This window comes from Schistocerca gregaria, chromosome 6 (genome assembly GCF_023897955.1).
Source record: "Schistocerca gregaria isolate iqSchGreg1 chromosome 6, iqSchGreg1.2, whole genome shotgun sequence".
NCBI classification, from domain to species: Eukaryota; Metazoa; Arthropoda; class Insecta; order Orthoptera; family Acrididae; genus Schistocerca; species Schistocerca gregaria.
The window spans coordinates 304,358,742-304,383,676 of NC_064925.1; the positions used below are offsets into that span (position 1 = coordinate 304,358,742).

Genomic DNA, 24,935 nt, shown 5'->3' on the forward strand with positions numbered 1-24,935 from the left:
ATGCTAAAAACCTAGATATACCTTTCTTCAGTATCTATTTTGAGATAAATCATAGGATCAGTATTTGCCTCACGTGTTTTCACATTTCTTCAAAACGCGAACTGTCGTTCCTCAGATTTTGTCGGTGAGATAGTGGAAGTCTTTGTACTTCGAGTTCACTTTGCCCTCCTCGCTACATGTAAGAAAGAGTACTCACACCCTTTGTTTCTGTATTTTCCATTCAGCTACGAGGTAGTTAACTTAAGAAACTATCGCTCACAGTGTTGTGTACGTGTGTGTGCAGGAACATGACCATCGGCGGCGACGTCGCAGATGGTGAGCTGCAATCAGTCCAGAAGGCAGCAAACCTGACTCCGCCGCGCTATATCAAGAGCCACCTGCCCAAGGAGCTGCTTCCCACCCAGGTCTGGACCAAGAAACCCAAGGTGAGCCCTTATCATACATCACTCTGTTTACAGTATCCACAAAACACCAGCTGCTCCGTTGAAATTGTTTGATCTGTCCATTAATGTATCCTGTGGCGTCAAATACGGTGAATCATTGATTATTTACTTTTTCTGTGTATCTCCTTAAAGATGGGGCTTAAAATACCAAATAAATGTTCAGTTACGGAAACAGATGTCTTTTGGTCCCACAATACGAGTGCTACTGCAATTACTCGGCACGTGGGCATTCATTTGATTGTGTATGTTGTATTCCTCTCTTAGAAAAACGCAAGTTTTATGGAGTTGATGACTTGACAAACAAATAATTAAATCATACTTAATAAATCTAATGCAAATAGTTGTGCTGAATTAATCAAACATTGTTGAAAAGATGTTCAAATGTTCGTGAATTCTTAGGGACCAAACTACTTACGTCATCGGTCCCTAGACATACAGACTACTTAAACTAACTTGAAATAACCTATTATAAGAGCAACACACACACCCATGCCCGGGAGAGGACTCGAACCTCCGGCGGGAGGGGCCGCGCAGTCTGTGACATGACGCCTCAAACCGTGTGGCCAATCCGCACGGCTGTTGGAAGGAGAGAGATTTTTATTGGCTAGGATAAATCATGTAGGGAGTCCCACAGGGTTCAATATATGATCCACTTTTATCCGTTACACAGTGTGTCCCAGAAGAAATGCTCAGGATTCAGGGATATGCCAGGCCAGCTCTTTTGAAGCAACAACTTCCCTATAGACCCATGTCCTGTTCCGAATGGCTTATGTGACTGAACACGTTTAATATACACTCACGGTCAGAAAAAATGGAACACCTTGAATGACTATAGATAGGACGTTCATATTCACAGGACGTGTGTATTACTATGTTCTACAGAAATGATTAGCATTTAACCCATATTGGCATGCAGGTTCAGGGTCAACATCGACGTAGCGGCGCAACATCGCATTCCGGGAAAATGTGCCTGCGGCTCTCTTTGTCACTATAAGCCGACTTCAGCAGATGAGCAGGATGCCTCGCAGACGTATGCATGAAGAGTTTGAAATAGGGCGCAATATGTGCATGAGAGAATGTAATGCATCCATCCGGGTAATTGCTGCTCGTGTGGGACAAAGTGTTTCGGCAGTGTAGAATGGTTTATGGAAGGCCATAGAACAAGGCGAAATGGCTCAAGTCGAACCACCCAGACCATCTCCGGAGAAGATCGACAGCTCATCCTAACGGAACTGCAGGACAGATATGTGTCCACCTGGGTTCTAGTGAAACAGTGTCACACATCGTACACTGTCCAGGGTGACAGTCCGTCGCAGTTCATTATGGCATGGGTTACCTACGCGTCGTCTACTTCTTCACCTACCTCTGGTGAATGTGCAGAAATACGCTAGATGACAATAGTTTAATGAACGGTATCACTGGCGACAGGAATGGCATCAGATAGTGTTTTTGGACGAATACAGATTCTGTATGTTTAAAATGATGGTCGCATTTTTGTTCGCTGCAGACAAGGGGAGCCGCATCGCAGTTACTGCATTCGCACACGACATACAGTGCTAACTCGAGACCTTTCCATCTGTGGTCCTATTGGGTACAACCTCGATTCATATTTGTTGGCGTCCAGGGCACTGTGACCAGTGTGACCTACGTGAATGATAACCTGATACCCATTCTGTTCAACATCTCCTACGCCATTTTCCAGGTGCATGAAGACGTGAATTCTTCGTGTCACATGATGTTAGCACAGATGCACTTTGGAACTATGTGAATGCAGCATGGATGGCTTTACCACAGGGTATCATTTGCACCTGATACATGTCGATGCCATCACTCTTTGAACTCGTTGCAGATCTTCTTCCTACTAGGCAATGGGGCACATGCTGAACCGATGTGAACTCAAATGTTAATCATTTCTGCAGTACACATTAATGTACATGTCCTGTGAATAAGTAAGTCCTATATCTAGCAGTTCAAGGCGTTCTGTTTTTCTGAACATGAGTGTACGTTTTTCTTGGAGACAGTGGCGCGTACATGTGCGTCTTACATACACAACCTCTTCGACGTTTTAGTCTAACCCGACCACTGGGTGTTGTGAGTGAAGGAGCTTAAGGGACTGAAAGTGTAACACAGAGAATCATTGGTTAATTGTGTTTGTAGATGCGTTGGCTAAAACGAAACGACAGACAGCTGCACAGTGATTAAGTGCAGATATGCTTTACGTTTACGGCTTCTGATATGGTGTTGGTGCTCTTGCTGCTACTAACGGCACTCAGTGACTTTCTGCACATATCAGTGCCTCATGAAATCGTGTATCGCGAACATAACATACGGGAAACTTTTATCCATTTCACGTACAGTGTAACCACAATCTTCACGCTGGCGGCAGTACCACTCGACTTGAGCTTTGTCACTGGTTAAACGAAAACCTTATTTGATTGCATTAGTATTATTCACTAGTGAAGCAACATTTATACGGAATGGACTGAACCAGACACATAATAATCATCGATAGTCGCAGTAAAATCCACAATGGAAATTAATTTCCAAATTCGTTTTTCGATGAATCACGCAGTATTCCATTACGTTTTTTTCTCATTTTTTTTATGGAGTTGGAGTTGTACAAACGAAAGGTATACACGAAATAAGCAACACAACGTCCCCTCCCAACTGAGCACAATGGAATTGTAGTTGACGGTGATATATTCAAAAATTTATTGTGTACTATAAGACACCTGTAATGAGACACGTACGATATTGCTTACGTGAATCTGTTAAAGATATGTATCTTTCCATTGATAATTCGTGAAACGCAGGTTGTAACATTTACTAACAATTGTACATCTGTAAACATGGCAATATATTGAATAATAAAGGAGGGCAAGTAAAGTTCCGCATTCTGGCCCTTGACGGGACAATGGATACCGACCGACCGCCATGGCATCCTCTGTTAATGGCGGCATGTTTCTTGACCTTGAAATCGCTACTGCTCTATCGAGTACATCCTTAGTTGGCCTCGCGAGGCTGTTGCACTCCATAGCGGTTCTCTCACCAACAAAATGTCTGAAAATACCAGGACTCGAACGCTGGTGCCCCTGATTGCAGCTGCGCTCACCACTCAGCTACAGAGGCAGACAAAATACCGACTAAAAAAAGAACATAAATAACAATGTACATTAGACGTACTCTATCTCAGAATCCATTCGGAGCAGGGAAAACGTCCATATGAAGTCTTCACTTGAAAGTAATGAATTTTTGCCATTACATCTGGGAGACCCCATTTGTTCTTAATGATTGTCTTTACTAGATGGAAACAGCAGAATGTCATCATCAAGACAAAAGATGATTCAGAGATGTTCCATTAACACGTACTACTTTATTTTCTGAGTTTGAGGCTCTGAAAACTAGCTCTAGATTCCCGTGTGGTAGTTTTCCTGATTCCTCTTTCCATGAAATAGAACTGGTTCTCTTTGCAGACGATTTTAGTTCCCATTAAAGAAAAAGCAAAAGCAGAAATTGTTAATGACGCTGTATAAAGAATTATTAAGGGTTTCCCTTTAATTTTGAGAAAATAAACTATTCATTTCTGTACGACAGAGATGTACCTACAATTGATGTAGCCCAAGAACAGTGCTGTACTGCGTTCCAAAGATGGACCAACACCCTATTAAGAAAGTGGTCCTATAGTTTTTGCTCACCAGTGTAAGCTGTGAACATTCAGACTATGGTTCAAACGCGCTTCTATCGACCCAGATTTAGGTTTTCCATGATTTCCCTAAATCACTGGAGACAAATGTCTGGATGCTTTCTTTGAAAGGGCATTGCCGAGTCCCTTCTCCTTCCTTTCCTAATGCAAGCTTGTGCTTCGTCTCTGTTGACCTCGTTATCGACGGGACGTTCAACAGTAAACTCTTCCTTGCTTCTCCAAAACCATGCACAGTAGCAGCCCTAGAACACTACCCTGAGGTACTTAGTACTGCCTTCACTCGTGTCCATTATTCTTCTTAAGGAAGACGTGTTGAGTTCCTTTGCCTGGGATGTCTTCCATGGAATCGTTTATCTCTTCGTATATTCTGTAGGAACGTGACATGTTGACTAGGATGTGGTGAGGAACGGCCCAAAGTTTTCTAGTAGTCAAGAAAGACGCCATCAATCAGGGAATCACCATTAACTCTTGAAACGTCCCCTTAGAAAAATTATACAAGACTGTGCTTAAACTGAAACACAATATTTTTGGCGCAACGCAATCTGACTTCCAAAAATCCCTACGAAAGAATGGCCCTGACTAACATTAACCTTTACGTTTCACAAATCACTTACCTCACAAAAATCTTCGTTACTCAAGCTACTGCAATACAGTGAGCGCCACTACTGCCAGCTAAATAAAAGATTCAAACTACTGAAGGCACTAACTACTGATAGGCATAGTTAGCAAATGAAAGATTTTAATAGAGAACAAACAATGTATTTACCTCACTAGTCATAATATATATAGCAGTTCATGACACCAATTATTACAAATTTCAAAACTCCGCCATCTCTCTCCCCACGTCCACCACTGCTGGCGGCTCACCTCCAACTGTGCAACGCTACGCGCTGTTAGCATCCAGCTGCCGCTGCCCAACACTACAATGGCAGACAACAATGCAAACTAGCCACAGACTGCACACAGCACAGCCAGTGATTTTTATACAGAGCGCTACGTGGCGGTGGCGTTACCAATAAAAAAACCTAAACAGCCTACTTACATAGCCCCCATGCTCCCCACAAAAAAAATTTACAAATTGTTTTGGGCAGTGGCCAATACAGATTTGAAAAATTTTTTCATAATTACAATGACAAAGAAATTAAATGCACACACTTATCGATACAATGTTGGTCAAAAGCTAAAATTTTCTCACAGTCCATAAAGACAGTCCTGATCATTCATCAAAGTAAAATTGCAGTGTTTTTCTCAGAGTCTGAGTAGTAAAAGAAAATGCACATGGAAGTAGTGGATTTCCATGTAGTCTTGAAGAAGTAGTGTTGTCCTTCCAACGGAAAGACAGTGCTGACTCTTGACATGCAGACAGGTAATGGGCCACAACAGAGTCAGTCGACGTTGAAGACTATCGGTAGGTAGGTCATCACAGAGCAGACCCACTGTAGTCCTGGTAGAGATTACGGTATTGGTGGGCCACCAGAGATGCAGACCCACTGTAGACCTTGTAGAAATAATGGTATTGGTGGGTCATCAAAGGTGTAGACCCACTGTAGTCCTTGTAGAGATGGCCAGTAGCCATCTGTTTGACTGTGCAGGCGCACAATCACCATTGAAGGGTCTTGCGGATAATATAGGAAGTCCATAACCACCACTTGTGCACTCACAAAAATTGTTTTTGAAATGTCCTTAGAACCAGCAATGCTGTTATCCAGTCCCTTACTGAATTATTAACACATGTGCAAACACTATCAGTCCCTACTTCTCACATATTGTCCATATACTATGACCAACAGAAACGTGTGCAGTGAAATGTAATTTACAAGTTACTTCATTTGATGAACTGGTGTCAATTACAATTTTATAACATAATAATACAATAACAAAGGTACAAAATACATATTTAAAGAACATAACAATACAGATAACATTTGCAGTAGTACAGGATTTTCAAAAGAATCGAAATAGCAAATACATCAGTGTTACGAAAATTATAAGTACATACATAAAAGATCAGAATAACTTTTGAAACATCAACTTCACACATGAGCATTAGAACAAAACAGAATAAATAATGTGTAAACATCTTTACGAAGTAAATAACATGTTATTAATGCAAATTATATTTGAGGATAACAGTATTCCTCATCATAGTGAATGTAGCTTAGTATTAGAAAAAATTCTGCAACATAAGTCTTATCAGATAAACATATAAAGACAGGAAGAACATAAATACACAAGGGTACACAAACACACAGTGGGATAACACAAGGAAAGGACAGGGTTTGTTTTCAGGGTAACATTTGGTACTGCAGTTCAACCCAAAACTTCATTCTGTAGATCTTTCGTCGTATCTCAACATTTGTATCCTCCAAAACAATCCTATCCAAACATGCTTTCTGTATTCTGTTCACATCCTCTTTCAAAAATAGTTTTTCTCCACTGCACACTGCTTTTTTGGCCAAACCATTTTCTTATAGCTTCTCAATGCTTTTCTTCCAATTCGTCATAGTTAGTTTCTTATGTAGTCTACCCCTTCTTAAGCTAACTTAAAGCTACTGAGCTCAGATGCTAAACTAAGGGACGACGCAATGCAGCAGCACAAAACAGTTAACACAAACAACAATGACAAAAATGGAAATTGTGAAAGCAAGCAGCAGCAAATGCAATAACTTATATCTAAACATGACAAAACTGAAGCAGAAAAAATATTACAGTAAAAATGTTTAATACCTGTGTCACATCTTAACACTAGAGTGATGCATCACGAGAACATACGCTAGCAGATAAGTTACCAAATCGTAAAAACATTATTTTTGCAATTCCTGTCAAGGGAAATGTCTTTTTGAGCTCCTTCGTTTTTTTAAGTGCATCATAAGGTTATTATTTACTGGATCTGTAGGCATAAAATATTTATATTAGTACATCCATTAAATTTTATAGTAACCAATGCTGCAGTGCAGCTATAAACTAGATATTAAACAAAATAGGCAAGGCAAGGCGTGAAACGTCATTTGCTAGCCGTATGGCGTTTCATAGTTCAGTAAACAATCTTTCAACTAGCAAGACAATAGACATGAAACGTTTCTCATCATTTCATTTCAGTAAATATCATAAATTAAGAACTCTACAGTGTAATCATGTTTTCAAGTTTGAGGGTGTCGTATTTGCGATGCTTTCTACAAAGGAATGCCAATAGCGAGGATAATGGCTTCCCTTTTTTTTCTCCATCTGTGCCTCTGACAGGCACACACTAATGGCTTTGTCAGGTGGTTTTCGCACAGCTGGGTGCCCACGACGCATTACGTGCAGGTGGTCACTTACCTTTCTTACTGAAAAATTTACGACAGCAGTTTCCGCTACAGTGACAGTCTCATATAAAAATATTTTCACAGGCTGAAAATTTGCGTTAGAAATCTGTAGAAAACTTTTCACCAGCATAGTGATACATTCACTCATATACACACATTTCATAACACTTAAAGTACGATTCTCGGTTTCCAACATCCTTTTTCACAAACCAGAGTCCCTAACCACTACTCGTAATTCCTTACCTTTATTTCATATACACATATTCGTAGACACTTCTCCAATTTTTCATCATAACAGATACGTATCATAATCAAATAGCATCAGTTTATTTATCATAAACATACCGCAACAGCATAATACTCATCGTCGTCGTAATAATATCATAACATCTCAGTCAATTCTCAAAAACGTTGTAGCTTCCTCTAATAATTTCAAAACCTAAAAAAATTCTCTGCTCATGTCAAAAGTGTCATCTGCCTCAAACGTACTTTAAAAATCATGATCCCATACCAAATACATCATTCAAACCTCTCATAGTATAACAATGGTTCCGAAAAAATATAAACAGTTCACAAAGTACAGACAAAATACAACTTCGTAAGTGTGAAGTTATCCAACGGTGTAATTACGTTAACATCTGTCACTGATGTAGTAAAATAAATGTTTGTCTCTCTCAGTAAAATGATCAGATAGCTGTGTAATTTATGTGTTAGAGAAATATGGTACCGATGTGTAAAGTTGTATAAGCAAATACCATATTAGCTAGGGCTCCTTGTGCTTGCCATACACATGGTACATAAAGTAAGCGTGTACCCCCCCTGAGGATTAATGTAATTATACCCTCAGGTGTTACAGATTACAGCAATGGAATGAAATGTATCACAAAAACTTTCTTTATAATTCAACAATATTGATAAATAAATGGTTGAAATAGCAAATTAATCACTCAAATGCGTGCCCTATAGTGCTAAATGTGCGTTTTGCTGTAAGATAATTCTGTGGAACTGTTGTAGTTATCGTCCTCTGTAAGCAAAGTTTTGCTGAAGTCAATGTACTTACCTCATCATAAACGAAGGTGAAATGCTTTCCATATAGATATCGTAGTTATTACGTACCTTACCGTGATCAAGAAAGTACTATAATGTAACATATTGCTGTGCTACGATAAAGGCTGTCTCATTGTAGCTATACCACAAAAGTTACTACTAAAACATGTTTTCCTTTCCAGAATAATTCAGAAAAACTGTGCAGATATAAAACAGATACACCGCAAAAGCGTAATGTAAATTGTGTCACACATTAGTAGCGTAGTGATATAATTGTGTAGCTATTAGAGAAACCAAATGCTAAGTCATCTTTAATCTCACAGAAAGTATTTCAAATATAGAATGCCTTTTCAACTAAACCAAAATGTTGCATTAAAATCTCATTAACAGTATATGTCCTAAGTATGTAAGCCTTATAGTCGTTATGTAATCGTGCAACTAACAAGCAAGAATGTACAAATAACAACACTGAGTCGTCTGTTCACTATAACAATGCATTCGTAATTTCGGTTTAAAAATGTTCCCTACGTTCTAGACTGGATAGTTAACTTCAAAACATTGTTGCATGTTAACAGTTTCTCAGTGTGACAAAGCATATTAGACATGTGAAGTGAAATGTTTTATGGCAAAGACAAATATTAAAAAGCAGATTATATTTCAATAAACGGTTTTACGTATGAAATGTGGTGCAATCCTTTACTCTTCATAGTACTCAAAGTTTCAACTTGAATGCAATTATCATGTTGTATACGTCGGTAAAGAATACTGGAATTTTTCTCAAGGTTAGCGTCTATGTTATTTTTCTCTGCGCCAGACGGAGAACGCGGCTGCCTGCGGTGCGAGTCATTGTCTGTCTCTTTGTTGGCGCGCTCCGTTATTGGGATTAGGAGACCTACCTTCTACAAATTCACCTTGCCGAGTGGGCCCAGCTCTGTTTGAATCCCACCAGTTCTGCTGCAATTCAGGTCTGTCGTTACGATCATATAGTGTGTCGTCATGTCGGTAGATTCCATAGTTTCTTTCTTGACGGTCACGTGGTGGAGAATTTCTCCCTGAATCGTATCTGCGCGCTGGACCGTTGCGTCTTAAGTTATTCCGTCTCCCTTGACAATAATTATTTTGGTTTCCATATTGTCTGTTTCTCTGATTGTCTCTGTGATAGTCATTACCGCGGAGAGGTGATCTTTCCCTGTAATAATTACTACTCTGCCAACGGTTGTCATACGGGTGGTGTCTGTTTTGGTCACAATTTACGTTGTACGAATAGCCTTGTCGTGTATTATTTCTGTCATCGCGGAATTGTGACAGGTGTGACCTGTAATTGTTGTGCTCCTGTTTTCGCGTTCCGCGATTGTCAGTGTCAATTTCCAGTTCTTGTAACAGTCCCTGAAAAGCTTCAATGTCGTCTTTGCATCGTCCTGCTAAAATAATCTGTCGTAAATGTTCAGGTAATTTGATTAAGCAAATGCGGATGAGTTCTGAGGGGCTGTATGGGTTTGAAAGAAACTGATTCTTATGTAACATGTCTTCAAAATATTTGACAAGACTGGAAAATTCAGATTGTTCGAAATGTTATGATGCTATGTTTTACTCGGTCTTGTGTAGCTTGAGACCAATATGATGAGAGGAAGGCATGATAAAATTCTCCTTCACTGTGGCAATCGTGAATGACCGATCGCATTCTTACAGCTGGTTCATCCTCCAAGTAGCCACACATAAATTCTAATCTGTGCTCTAGTGACCAGTTGGAAGGAAAACAATGAGAGAAATGATGGAGCCTCGCTTGTGGATGAATGTCGTTGCCAGAATTCTTAAATGTTTTGAATTTACTTGTAGTAATGAACAGCTTATAGTCAAAATCATCGTGTCGGCGGGTCGCATATCGGTCATTGTTACGTCGTTTCGGCGGTTCCATCTCAAAATTCGGTGTACTTTGCCAATTTCTTTCATAATCTCCAAAGTGCCCTGTGTTGTTATTTTGTGGCAGTTCCGTATTTTTATGTCCCTCTTCCCGTATTGGAGTGCGAGTGTCCTCTGAAATACGTAATTCTTGTATTACCTGTGTCAACTGATCTTGTACTTCCCGGATTTCTCTTTGGTGTTGCGTACTCATCTGATTCAGACTTTGTTTGAATTTCCTAATTTGTTCGCACTCTTCTGTGTCATTAAAGACTACCGGTTTTGTGTCATTCAGATCATCATCTACCTTCGTAGATAAGTTAGTGAACTGATCCGAAAGTTCGGCTACTTTCTCCGATAGTGAACACATTTTCTCAGTGTGTTTTTCTGAACCAAGTTTCAGAGTGTCCATTTGTGTTGAAATCGAATCTACTGTGACCTTTAAGTTTTCCTGAGTTCTTGCAAGTTGCGTAACGAATCGGTGGATGCAACTGAGTCCATTTTAGCTTGCAAGGTGTCGTGATTTTCACGAACAATAGTTTGCAGTTCTTTTATGGCTGCTTCATGATTCTGTAATGCATTTTCATGCCGCAGAAAAATAGGTTGAAAATGCTCACAAATTTGTGTTTTTACGTCATTACAGATTTTTTGGCATTTCGATTCAATGTTATGTAACTCAGTAGTTAAATCGTCACGTGTTTGTTCAAGTGTGCTGTCTAACTTCCGAAGATTTTGTTCCATTGTGTTTAACTGTTGCTGTGTTTGTCTCTGGTGTTGTTCCATTGTGTCTAACTGTTGCTGTGTTTGTCTCTGGTGTCGTTCCATTGTGTCCACCTGTTGAAGATTTTGTTCCATTGTGTCTAACTTTTGAAGATTTTGTTCCATTGTGCCTAACTTTTGAAGATTTTGTCCCATTTGTTTCTGATTTTGTTCAAGCGTTGTGTCTAACTTTTGTAGCCTTTGTCCCATTTGTTGCATTAACTGTAATAACAGTGCACTGGTGTCTGAAACATGTTCCTCAGTGCTTTTTGGCAGTGCATTTGAACCGGCAATATTCGCATTTTGAAAAGCAGAAAATGTGTCTTGATTTATTTGAGAAAACGGTGAGGACGCAAAATCTCAATCTACAGTATTTGCAAGATTGTGTCCTGTCATTTCGGAATCCTGAGGCGAGCTGTTGCCGACCGATCGATCGATAATTCTTCCCTGTTCACTAATTGTTTCACTGCCTACACCATTATTTCCAGCCCGCTCCATTTCCCTACGCGCTATTACCAAATTACTACTTTGAACGTTAGTGAATTCATTACATGGTGACGCTAACACACTGATTTCGTCCGTCTTCACTGTCATTTCTCAGTTTACTTTGGAGCCTAGTGTTACGTTTTTCACACGCCATTGTTGTCACAATTTTTCACACGACAACACAGAAAAACACAATTTGAAGAACAAAAATAAGAGAACACATTAACATAGCACTGAAAATAATATCTAGTTAATTGCAAGCGCAGCTGCGAAATACTTCGTGCAAAACTACATGCATGCCACAACTATTTTACTGTACAACAATGAAAGACTGCAACTACAAAGGAAATTCTCTCTATGATTACGTGCTAGCAATAAACAAAAGCTACACTAATTACACAAACTACAAGGAAAAAATCAGAAGATTCCAGTGAGGTATCCTTGGCTAAGGGTCGACATATGAAACGTCCCCTTAGAAAAATTATACAAGACTGTGCTTAAACTGAAACACAATATTTTTGGGGCAACGCAATCTGACTTCCAATAATCCCTACGAAAGAATGGCCCTGACTAACATTAACCTTTACGTTTCACAAATCACTTACCTCACAAAAATCTTCGTTACTCAAGCTACTGCAATACAGTGAGCGCCACTACTGCCAGTTAAATAAAAGATTCAAACTACTGAAGGCACTAACTACTGATAGGCATAGTTAGCAAATGAAAGATTTTAATAGAGAACAAACAATGTATTTACCTCACTAGTCATAATATATATAGCAGTTCATGACACCAATTATTACAAATTTCAAAACTCCGCCATCTCTCTCCCCACGTCCACCACTGCTGGCGGCTCACCTCTAATTGCGCAACGCTACGCGCTGTTAGCATCCAGCTGCCGCTGCCCGACACTACAATGGCAGACAACAATGCAAACTAGCCACAGACTGCACACAGCACAGCCAGTGATTTTTATACAGAGCGCTACGTGGCGGTGACGTTACCAATAAAAAAACCTAAACAGCCTACTTACACTCTCTTCTGGATCTCGTAAGCGAACAGAATAATCTGGGTTTCACATGGTCCTTACTTATTGTAACCATGTAAATTCTTCTTCGATTGCCAGAAGAGTCATCATTCGTGAGCAAAATATGTGTTCCATGATTCAGTGCAGAAAAAAGTTTTTAACCATTCTTAAGCGAATTTTCCTCTCCCTTCTGTTCAGCACATTTGTATTAACATAACAGTTATGTGTCACCGTTTCTTCGTAGCTCTTGTGCGTCGTCCTGCTTCACTGTACTGTATTGTATTCATCCATTGCATTGATCTGGCCGAAGAAGATGAATCTGCTTCAATGTACTGTTGCATGTTACCACATGAAGCTTCTCAACATATTGGTCAATCGATATGCACACAGTATTAAAACACTCCGACGTTTATGAACTGGAACAATCAAGTTCTTGGACGCCTTTCAGCACTGCAATACAGTACACTCAGCACGCTATAAAACCATGAAAAACCAGAATAGGAGGAGGCAACCTTCTGCACAACAATCGAAAGCCACCTGCTGCAAAGTTGCTTACGTTTGTTTTCTGTTTTCTGCAGGTGATTTACGTCTCCAGAGATCCAAAAGACGCGGTACTCTCTTATTACCACTACTATAAACTGGTTTATGGCTTCAGATTCAGCTTCGAGCACTTTTTGGACTGGTTCATGACGGATCAAAGTAAGTACAGGCCATTGCAGTTACAAATCAGTAAGAACTATAGAGAACATAATTTTGGTTACACTGCAGATGAATACGAAGAGAAAGACATAATAAGACTTGGTGTAAACTACTTCGGAATAATTAATTTCTTTCTCCTTGTATTTATCCCTGTTCATAGTTGTTAAAAATTAATAACATTAGATCCAAATTACAGTTGTGGAGACTATGAAAAAGCTTGAAAGATTTGAAAGCATTAAGCAACACCCTCACACAATACAATTGAGCCACTACATTTTCAAGTCAACCAAGAATCTCGACAATCCACTGAAGAAGGAAAAAAACTAAAAGATGTAATAGCAACGGAAACAGTGTAGACAGAAGAAAACGTCAACTTTATTACATAATACATAGACGATTCACAACCACATTATAAATATTTTTTAAGAAATGATTTCTATGGAAATTCTCTTTAAGCTGTAAAACACAACTTCGCTGGAGAACGTTACAGTACATCCCACTAAACCGCTACCATAAAAACCGATTTTGGTGCAATTAACTTCGGTGTTTTAGTCTTAATCTGAAAGACCAGGATATAATATCTAACAACAGCACACATTTTCCGAAGGATATGACATTCTGTTAAACATCAATAACGACTATTTTTAACTCTCAAACACAGCTGAACTGAGCCTCAAACCTTATCGTATTTAAATGTCACACAAGGTATTTCGAGCTATCAACGTAACGACTAGCACTAAAGTTCATATATTCGGGACTGACCTATTTCATTGTTTACACAGGGCTATTCGAAAATATGGAACAGATTTGAAAAATTTATTGCTTCAAAACTACAAAAAATATAAACACAATTCCAACGTCCCTGGCAAGAGAAAAGTTCAAATGTTTATTCATTCAATGTGAGCACCATGTGTTAAACGACAATTATCAGAACGGTGGCTTATTTTCTGCCACACATGACGCAGCTGGTCTCTCGTTATCGAATTCACAGCTTCAACAATGAAATTTCGCAGACTATCAAGAGTGTCAGGCATAGATAAGTCACAAGGTGTGAGTTCTGGAGACGTGGGAGGCCACTGGCGATCAAGTTCACCTTCTGCTCTTCCAGTCCAACGTCCTGGAATGGTGTCATTCAGGTAACGTCGGGCGTGCTTAGAGAAACTCTCTAACCAAGCACTTTAACGTCTATTTTCCCCCGGGGCAGCACGTCAGGTTTTGAAGTGTGGAGATATGAGTGGCAAACTGTTGGTCTAAACAGAAAGATACAGTTCATTTAATGGTGCACTTACAACTGTGCAGAAAACATCGGGGAAAGACTTTTCCACACAAAGGAAAAACAACCAACATACTGGTGTGTGTGCGCCTTAATATACAACATATTAAAGTACTTCCCCTTGCTACACCCTGTATAATCAGTTAGTTTGTAGCTGCCGCCTGTGCTTTTACATAGTTTAATTATTAAATTCCGTGAGTGTTTTTATATTTAGGACATGTAATTTTGCGTTTTAGTAACAGTAAAGAGTAGTTACACGCGGCCTGTAGCATAGCTGTGATATCTTTTGAATGGTTGGTTAGAAAGCCCAGTAAGGCGTTCAGTCTCTCTTAGCGAAACATGTGATTTTACAGTTGGTTCTTAAGTTAGTTGCGACAGGATGTATAGGTTTTGTGTGGGCTCAGGCACAGCTGGCAGCAATTCGCAAGCAGTTAAAGATGCATTTTACTACGGTCAGCCATCGTCAGGCTGCTGCCTCGGGTGTACTGGTGGCGGAGAATGTGGCGTATCACGTCAGACCCTTGAGGTGCCCCTTGTTTCTCCTCGTACTCTGCTGCCGAGGTACTTTGCAGTGCACCCGACGTGGTGAATCTGCCCTCACCGCAGGGAAATTGGTGGATGTTAACACGTTCGTGTTGCTCGTGGCGGAGAGTCGATGTGTGGGCTGGCTCTCCGGCCTAATCCATTTTATCTGTGAGTCGAGATGAGCAGGATCCGAGCAGGCCCAAGGGGGAGGTGTTTGCTAGTTATCGGGAGCTCCAATGTTAGATGCATCAGGAACAAGTTTGGGAAATAGCTTTTTTTTTTTGTTTTTTTATCAGTCTACTGACTGGTTTGATGCGGCCTGCCACGAATTCCTTTCCTGTGCTAACCTCTTCATCTCAGAGTAGCACTTGCAACCTACGTCCTCAGTTATTTGCTTGACGTATTCCAATCTCTGTCTTCCTCTACAGTTTTTGCCCTCTACAGCTCCCTCTAGTACCATGGAAGTCATTCCCTCATGTCTTAGATGTCCTATCATCCTGTCCCTTCCCTTATCAGTGTTTTCCACATATTCCTTTCCTCTCCGATTCTGCGTAGAACCTCCTAATTCCTTACCTTATCAGTCCACCTAATTTTCAACATTCGTCTATAGCACCACATCTCAAATGCTTCGATTCTCTTCTGTTCCGGTTTTCCCACAGTCCATGTTTCACTACCATACAATGCTGTACTCCAGACGTACAACCTGAGAAATTTCTTCCTCAAATTAAGGCCGATATTTGATATTAGTAGACTTCTCTTTGCCAGAAATGCCTTTTTTGCCATAGCGAGTCTGCTTTTGATGCCCTCCTTGCTCCGTCCGTCATTGGTTATTTTACTGCCTAGGTAGCAGAATTCCTTAACTTCATTGACTTCATGACCATCAATCCTGATGTTAAGTTTCTCGCTGTTCTCATTTCTACTACTCCTCATTACCATCGTCTTTCTCCGATTTACTCTCAAACCATACTGTGTACTCACTAGACTGTTCATTCCGTTCAGCAGATCATTTAATTCTTCTTCACTTTCACTCAGGATAGCAATGTCATCAGCGAATCGTATCATTGATATCCTTTCACCTTGTGTTTTAGTTCCACTCAAGAACCTTTCTTTTATTTCCATAATTGCTTCCTCGATGTACAGATTGAATAGTAGGGGTGAAAGTCTACCGCCTTGTCTTACACCCTTCTTAATATGATCACTTCGTTCTTGATCGTCCACTCTTATTATTCCCTCTTGGTTGTTGTACGTATTGTATATGACCCGTCTCTCCCCCTATAGCTTACCCCTACTTTTTTCAGAATCTCGAACAGCTTGCACCATTTTATATTGTCGAACGCTTTTTCCAGGTCGACAAATCCTATGAAGGTGTCTTGATTTTTCTTTAGCCTTGCTTCCATTATTAGCCGTAATGTCAGAATTGCCTCTCTCGTGCCTTTACTTTTCCTAAAGCCAAACTGGTCGTCACCTAGCCCATTCTCAATTTTCTTTTCCATTCTTCTCTATATTATTGTTGTAAGCAGCTTCGATGCATGAGCTGTTAAGTTGATTGTGCGATAATTCTCGCACTTGTCAGCTCTTGCCGTCTTCGGAATTGTGTGGATGATGCTTTTCCGAAAGTCAGATGGTATGTCGCCAGACTCATATATTCTACACACCAACGTGAACAGTCGTTTTGTTGCCACTTCCCCTAATGATTTTAGAAATTCTGATGGAATGTTATCTATCCCTTCTGCCTTATTTGACCGTAAGTCCTCCAAAGCTCTTTTAAATTCCGATTCTAATACTGTATCCTCTATCTCTTCTAAATCGACTCCTGTTTCTTCTTCTATCACATCAGACAAATCTTCACCCTCATAGAGGCTTTCAATGTATTCTTTCCACCTATCTGCTCTCTCCTCTGCATTTAACAGTGGAATTCCCGTTGCACTCTTGATGTTACCACCGTTTCTTTTAATGTCACCAAAGGTTGTTTTGACTTTCTGTATTCTGAGTCTGTCCTTCCGACAATCATATCTTTTTCGATGTCTTCACATTTTTCCTGCAGCCATTTCGTCTTAGCTTCCCTGCACTTTCTATTTATTTCATTCCTCAGCGACTTGTATTTCTGTATTCCTGATTTTCCCGGAACGTGTTTGTACTCCCTCCTTTCATCAATCAACTCAAGTATTACTTCTGTTACCCATGGTTACTTCGCAGCTACCTTCTTTGTACCTATGTTTTCCTTCCCAACTTCTGTGATGGCCCTTTTTAGAGACTCCATTCCTCTTCAACTGTGTTGCCTACTGCGCTATTCGTTATTGCTGTATCTATAGCGCTAGAGAACTTCTAACGTATCTCGTCATTCCTTAGAACTTCCGTATCCCACTTCTTTGTGTATTGATTCTTCCTGACTAATGTCCTGAACTTCAGCCTACTCTTCATCACTACTATATTGTGATCTGAGTCTATATCTGCTCCTGGGTACGTCTTACAATCCAGTATCTGATTTCGGAATCTCTGTCTGACCATGATGTAATCTAATTGAAATCTTTCCGTATCTCCCGGCCTTTTCCAAGTATACCTCCTCCTCTTGTGATTCTTTCGCTATTACTAGCTGAAACTTGTTGCAGAACTCAATTAGTCTTTCTCCTCTTCATTCCTTGTACGAAGCCCATATTCTCCTGTAACGTTTTCTTCTACTCCTTCCCCTACAACTGCATTCCAGTCACCCATGACTATTAGATTTTTGTCCCCCTTTACATACTGCATTACCCTTTGAATATCCTCATACACTTTCTCTATCTGTTCATCTTCAGCTTGCGAAATAGCTTAGTATATTAAAAAACTAAAAACCCACCTCGATTGCGAAAAAAGTACCTAGTGTTAAGTGTTAACACAGGTTTAGGCGTAAATAACTACACCTTCTTCAGAAGAACAATAAAACCCACAAGTGCCTAAGAAGATCTTCGTTAATGATTAAAAGAACACCATAGATATACGTTTATAAACGAAAAAGAAAAGAAAAACACGAGCAGTACATATGTACAAGGACAAAACCACTACTTAACTTAATGGTGTACGCTCCACTTCACACCGGCCCATGTTCGATGGGCCATGACCCGCCATAAACTGGAGCTACAAACGGTCGCTCACTTACAAGCCTGACCCGCTACCTATGCACATGCGCAACACAAGGGAGGTTACTTGAATGCGCATGCGCATACGAATACGAGAAAGTTTATCCAAGGGTCGGGGCTAAATAGCCCATACATTCCCAATCGTGGATCAACGTATATCAAAAAATGAAATCGATAATACAAGAGACGAGCTAAATAGGAGATGAAACCTAAAAATAACCGCACACGGTTGCTTGTAAAGAAACTTATATGTGAAGCTACCTATGACAACAGGAGGAACTCTTTAAAACTGTACCTAAAGCCACTAGTTAGACTGGGGGGGGGGGGGGGGGGAGGGGACTGAGGGGACGTAATCTACAGACGTCGTGGTAATAAAGATATAGGGGTAAAACGTGCTAGAATCACCTTCATCGTAAAAGTAAAATGACGATAAAAAGAAAGAAGATGAACAGCCTGACCAACCGCGCTCGCCAATCAGCGGTTGGAAATATATGGGTTACTTAGCCCCGACCCATGGATAAACTTTCTCATATTCGTATGCGCATGCGCATTCAAGTAACCTCCCTTGTCTTGCGCATGTGCATAGGTAGCGGGTCAGGCTTGTAAGTGAGCGACCGTTTGTAGCTCCAGTTTATGGCGGATCATGGCCCATCGAACATAGGCCGGTGTGAGGTGGAGCGTACACCATTAAGATGAGTAGCGGTTTCAACTTTGTAAATATGTACTGTTTGTGTTTTCCTTTTCTTTTTTGTTTATAAATGTATAGCTATGGTGTTCTTTTAATCATTGACGAAAATCTTCTTAGGCACTTGTGGGTTTTATTGTTGTTCTGAAGAAGGTGTAGTTATCTACTCCGAAACCTGGGTTAACACTTAACACTAGGTGCTTTTTTCGCAATCGAGGCGGGGTTTTAGTTTTTTAATATATTAACCAACAATTTCTGCCGCGCTGCGACGTTGAAGGTTGTGAAATAGCTTAGTCCCGGAAAGAAATCCAGTGTGCATTCGGTATATATGTCGGGGGCCTCATACGAAATGTAGAGGAGGCCTTACTTGCTGTTATCGAGCGTGCAAGATGCAGTCATCTGCTAGTCAAGGCTCATGTCGGCAGCAATGACGCCTCCCGCGTGGGTTCCGAGGCCATCTACAGCTTCGGGGCGGCTCGCGGGAAGTGGTGAAGACTGGTGGCCTCACGCGCTGGCTGCAAGCAGAGCTCGCAGTCTGCAGAACGGTTCACAGAGTTAATCGAGGTCTTTTGGTTTGGAGCCAAGTGGAGGGTCTCAACAAAAGAGTCTGCCGATTCTGTGATGGTACTGTTTGCAGATACCCGGACCTGTGTTATGGCGTGGAGAATTATAAGACCGCCAATGGCGCACTACGCAAAGGAAGCAGGTCTATGGTAGAAGAGTATTTGCCCACTGCACAAGGTTTTGTTTGAGGGTAGACGGTAGTTGGTGGTCTGCGATGAACGCTCGCCGGTCGACACGCAGAGAGCGAAAGCAAACTGTGCACAAAATAAAGTTCCAGAATTTTCTGCCCTCCAGAAAAGCTGTCGTGCTCAACTTAGTCTCGGAACCGAAAGCTGGCTGAAACGTAAAACTAAAATAAATAAAATAGAGTGTCTACAGTACTGTAGGTACTCTACATCTACTCCTACATCTACGTGATTACTCTGCTATTCACAATACAGTGCCTGGCAGAGGGTTCAATGCACCACGTTCAAGCTGTATCTCTACCGTTCCACTCTCGAACGGCACGCGGGAAAACGAGCACTTAAATTTCTCTTATTTTATCGTGATGATCATTTCTCCCTATGTAGGTGGGTGCTAACAGAATGTTTTTGCAATCGGAGGAGAAAACTGGTGATTGAAATTTCACGAGAAGATCCCATCGCAACGAAAAACGCCTTTGTTTTAATAATTGTCATGCCAATTCACGTATCATGTCTGTGGTTCTATCTTCCCTATTTCGCGATGACACGGAACGAACTGCCCTTCTTTGTACCTTTTCGATGTCATCTCTGAGCCCCACCTGATGCGGATCTCACACCGCACAGCAATACTCCAGAAAAGGGTGGACAAGCGTGGTGTAAGCTGTCTCTTTAGTAGACCTGTTGCACCTTCTAAGTGTTCTGCCAATGGATCGCAGTCTTTGGTTGGCTCTACGCACAACATTATCTATCTGTTCGTTCCAATTTAGGGTTTTTGTAATTGTAATCCCTAAGTATTTAGTTGAATTTACAGCATTCAGATTTGTGTGACTAATCACGTAATTAAAATTTAGCGGATTTCATTTAGTACTCATCTGAATAACTTCACACTTTTCTTTATTCAGGGTCAATTGCCACTTTTCGCACCCTACAGATATCTTATCTAAATAATTTTTCCATTCGTTTTGGTCACCTGATGACCTTACAAGATTGTATATGACAGAATCATCTGCAAACAATCTAAGACCGCTACTCAGATTGTCGTTAATATAGATCAGGAAAAATAGAGGGCCTGTACCACTTTCTTTTGGAACGCCGGATATTATTTCTGTTTTACTCGATGACTTTCCGGTGTATTACTACGGACTGTGACCTTTCTGACAGGAAATCACGAATCCAGTCGCACAACTGAGGCGATATTCCGTAGGCACGCAGTTTGGTTAGAAGACGCTTGTGAGGAACGGTGTCGAAAGCCCTCTGGAAATCTAAAAATATGTAATTAATTTCACATCCCCTGTCGATAGCACTTATTACTTCATGGGTATAAAGCGCTAGTTGTGTTTCACAAGAACAATATTTACTGAAACCGTGCTGACTTTGTGTCAATAAATCGTTTTCTTCGAGGTACATCATAATGTTCGAATACAGTACATGTTCCAAAACCCTGCTGCAAATCGACGTTAGTGATATAGGCTGTAATTAATAACTCTATTTCACTTATTTTATTCTTGCCGTTAGATATACCTTTAGTTTCTTATCAAAAGAAACCCAAAACCATGTTCTGAATTAGTGTTTTGCATCTCCACTAGACAGTGCCACAAGTTCTTCCAAAAAATCGTTAACAACACACACACAAATGTCATACTAACAAATCTAAATCCACCTTATGATGGAGGTTTAAACCTGTCAGACGCGTCGTGGAGATAAATAAAGAGTGACTGGTAAAAGTAAACTTGTTGTTTTATTTAATGTCAATAAGTCACGGTAAAGCATCAAAATGTTCAAATGTGTGTGAAATCTTATGGGACTTAACTTCTAAGGTGATCAATCCCTAAGATAACACACTACTTAATGTATATTATCTTAAGGACAAACACACTCACCCATGCCCGAGGGAGGTTTCGAACCTCCGCCGGGACCAGCCGCACAGTCCATGACTGCAGCGCGTTGGACCGCTCGGCTAATACCGCGCGGCACGGTAAAGCCTGACCTAATATGTTGGCATTTAAAACTTCAACCTTAGCAAATGATTTTGACAAGAACCCAAGAAAACTCTGACTCTATGTGAAATTACTAAGCGGATTATGGCTTATAAACTCGTTGACCAGTCTGGTGTGGCAATAGAAGACAGCAAAAGGAAGCTGAAATTTTAAATCTGGCGTTTAAGAGATCCCCGCAGGATCATCGTACAAATATACCGTCGTTTGACAGTTGCAGTGACTTCCGTTTGGAGGACATAGTAACAGGCATCCCTGGCGTGGAGAAGCAACTGAAGCTGATGAAAATAAATGAGTCGGATGACTTCTCAGTTCGGTTGTACAGAGAGTGCTCTATGACACTCGCGCCTTAATTAGTTTACATTTATCGCAAATCTCTTGCCCAGTGCGAAGTCCCAAGTGACTCGAAAAAAGCGCAGTTGAATCCTGTTTATAAGAATGGTAAACGAACAGATTTGCCTAATTACAGACCAATTTCCTTCACATCGATTTGCTGTAGAATTTTCGAATACTGCAGACCGTTAACGAAATTACGATCATACAGAATAGGTTCTCAAATTTGTGACTGGCTCCGAGACTTCTTAAGTAACAGAACCCAGTGCGTTGACTTCGACGGCGTGTGTTCGTCTGAGACAAGGGTATCGTCATGAGGGCCCGAGGGAAGTGTGGCAGCTCTGCACTTGCTCTCTCTACATTTGAATTACGTGATGAACACGGTGAGCAGCAATCTGCAGCTGTTTGCTGATGTCGCTGTAGTGTATGGGAAGGTGTCGTCGTTAAGTGATTGTAGGAGATTGGAAGGTATAACTAAATATCTAGTTTGCGCAATGAAAGGAAGCTTGGTCTGAATGTCAAAACATGCGTGTTGATTCAGATAAGTAGCAAAAGAAAATCCTATAACGCTCGAATACGCCATTAGTAGTGTGATGCTTGACAAAGCCATGCCAGTGAAATATCTAGGCGTAATTTGCAAAGCGGTATGAAATGTAACAATCACATAAGGACGAGTAGGGAAGGCGAATGATCGACTTCGGGTTATTGGGGGAATTTTAGGAATATGTGGTTCATCTGTGAAGTAGACACTGGCGTGATTCAATCTTGAACGTTGCTCGAGTATTTGGGATCCTCACCAGGTCAAGTTAAAGGAAGACATATAAGCAATTCAGAAGCATGCTACTATATTTGTTATTGGCAGATTCGATTGTCATGCGAGTATTACGGAGATGCTTCATGATATCAAACGGGAATCCCTGGAACAAAGACAGAATCCTTTTCCTGGAGCTCTATTGACAAAACTTACAGCCCCCACATCTGAAGCTGATGGCACAACAATTCTACTGCTGCCAACATTCATTTTGCGTATGGACCACGAATATAAGATAAGAGAAATAAACCCTTATACAGAGGCATATAGACAGTCGTCTTTCCTTGTTGCTCGTATTTGTGAGTGGAGCGTCAAAGGAAATGGCTAGCAGTGGTATAAGGTACCCTCCACCACGCACCATTTGATACATTGTGGAGTATGTACAGGGTGTTTCAAAAATGACCGGTATATTGGAAACGGCAATAAAAACTAAACGAGCAGCGATAGAAATACACTGTCTGTTGCAATATGCTTGGGACAACAGTACATTTTCAGGCGGACAAACTTTCGAAATTACAGTAGTTACAATTTTCAACAACAGATGGCGCTGCAAGTGATGTGAAAGATTTAGAAGACAATGCAGTCTGTGGGTGCGCCATTCTGTACGTCGTCTTTCTTCTGTAAGCGTGTGCTGTTCACAACGTGCAAGTGTGCTGTGGACAACATGGTTTATTCCTTAGAACAGAGAATTTTTCTGGTGTTGGAATTCCACCGCCTAGAACTCAGTGTTGTTGCAACAAGACGAAGTTTTCAACGGAGGTTTAATGTAACCAAAGGACCGAAAAGCGATACAACAAAGGATCTGTTTGAAAAATTTCAACGGACTGGGAACGTGACGGATGAACGTGCTGGAAAGGTAGGACGACCGCGTACAGCAACCACAGAGGGCAACGCGCAGCTAGTGCAGCAGGTGATCCAACAGCGGCCTCGGGTTTCCGTTCGCCGTGTTGCAACTGCGGTCCAAATGACGCCAACGTCCACGTATCGTCTCATGCGCCAGAGTTTACACCTCTATCCGCACAAAATTCAAACGCGGCAACCCCTCAGTGCCGCTACCATTGCTGCACGAGAGACATTCGATAACGATATAGTGCACAGGATTGATGACGGCGATATGCATGTGGGCAGCATTTGGTTTACTGACGAAGCTTATTTCTACCTGGACAGCTTCGTCAATAAACAGAACTGGCGCATATGGGGAACCGAAAAGCCCCATGTTGCAGTCCCATCGTCCCTGCATCCTCAAAAAGTACTGGTCTGGGCCGCCATTTCTTCCAAAGGAATCATTGGCCCATTTTTCAGATCCGAAACGATTACTGCATCACGCTATCTGGACATTCTTCGTGAATTTGTGGCGGTACAAACTGCCTTAGACGACAGTGCGAACACCTCGTGGTTTATGCAAGATGGTGCCCGGCCACATCGCACGGCCGACGTCTTTAATTTCCTGAATGAATATTTCGATGATCGTGTGATTGCTTTGGGCTATCCAAAACATACAGGAGGCGGCGTGGATTGGCCTCCCTATTCGCCAGACATGAACCCCTGTGACTTCTTTCTGTGGGGACACTTGAAAGACCAGGTGTACCGCCAGAATCCAGAAACAATTGAACAGCTGAAGCAGTACATCTCATCTGCATGTGAAGCCATTCCGCCAGACACGTTGTCAAAGGTTTCGGGTAATTTCATTCAGAGACTACGCCATATTATTGCTACGCATGGTGGATATGTGGAAAATATCGTACTACAGAGTTTCCCAGACCGCAGCGCCTTCTGTTGTTGACAATTGTAACTACTGTAATTTCGAAAGTTTGTCTGCCTGAAAATGTACTGTTGTCCCAAGCATATTGCAACAAACGGTGTATTTCTATCGCTGCTCGTTTAGTTTGTATTGCCGTTTCAAATATACCGGTCATTTTTGAAACACCCTGTATGTGGATGTGGTTGTAGATATGATATATCACACCAGAAATCACACTGTTACAACACATCAGTAATTACGCAGTCTATGTACGAGTCGCAGAAACGATCTTATCTCAAGGACGCTGATAACGGCTTCTCGTGTTGGTTACACTGGGCCTTGA

The 24,935-nt window shown here is 41.0% G+C and overlaps 1 protein-coding gene across 1 annotated transcript in view; it reads left to right on the forward strand.

The window, feature by feature from the left end:
• The window catches only part of LOC126278515 (luciferin sulfotransferase-like), a 77,546-nt gene that overhangs the window by 22,692 nt on the left and 29,919 nt on the right, over positions 1 to 24,935 (forward strand). Inside the window, exons 4-5 of the mRNA XM_049978680.1 lie at positions 284 to 425; positions 13,248 to 13,368. Coding sequence (XP_049834637.1) covers positions 284 to 425; positions 13,248 to 13,368 — 263 coding nt within the window. The remainder of the gene's footprint in view (positions 1 to 283; positions 426 to 13,247; positions 13,369 to 24,935) is intronic.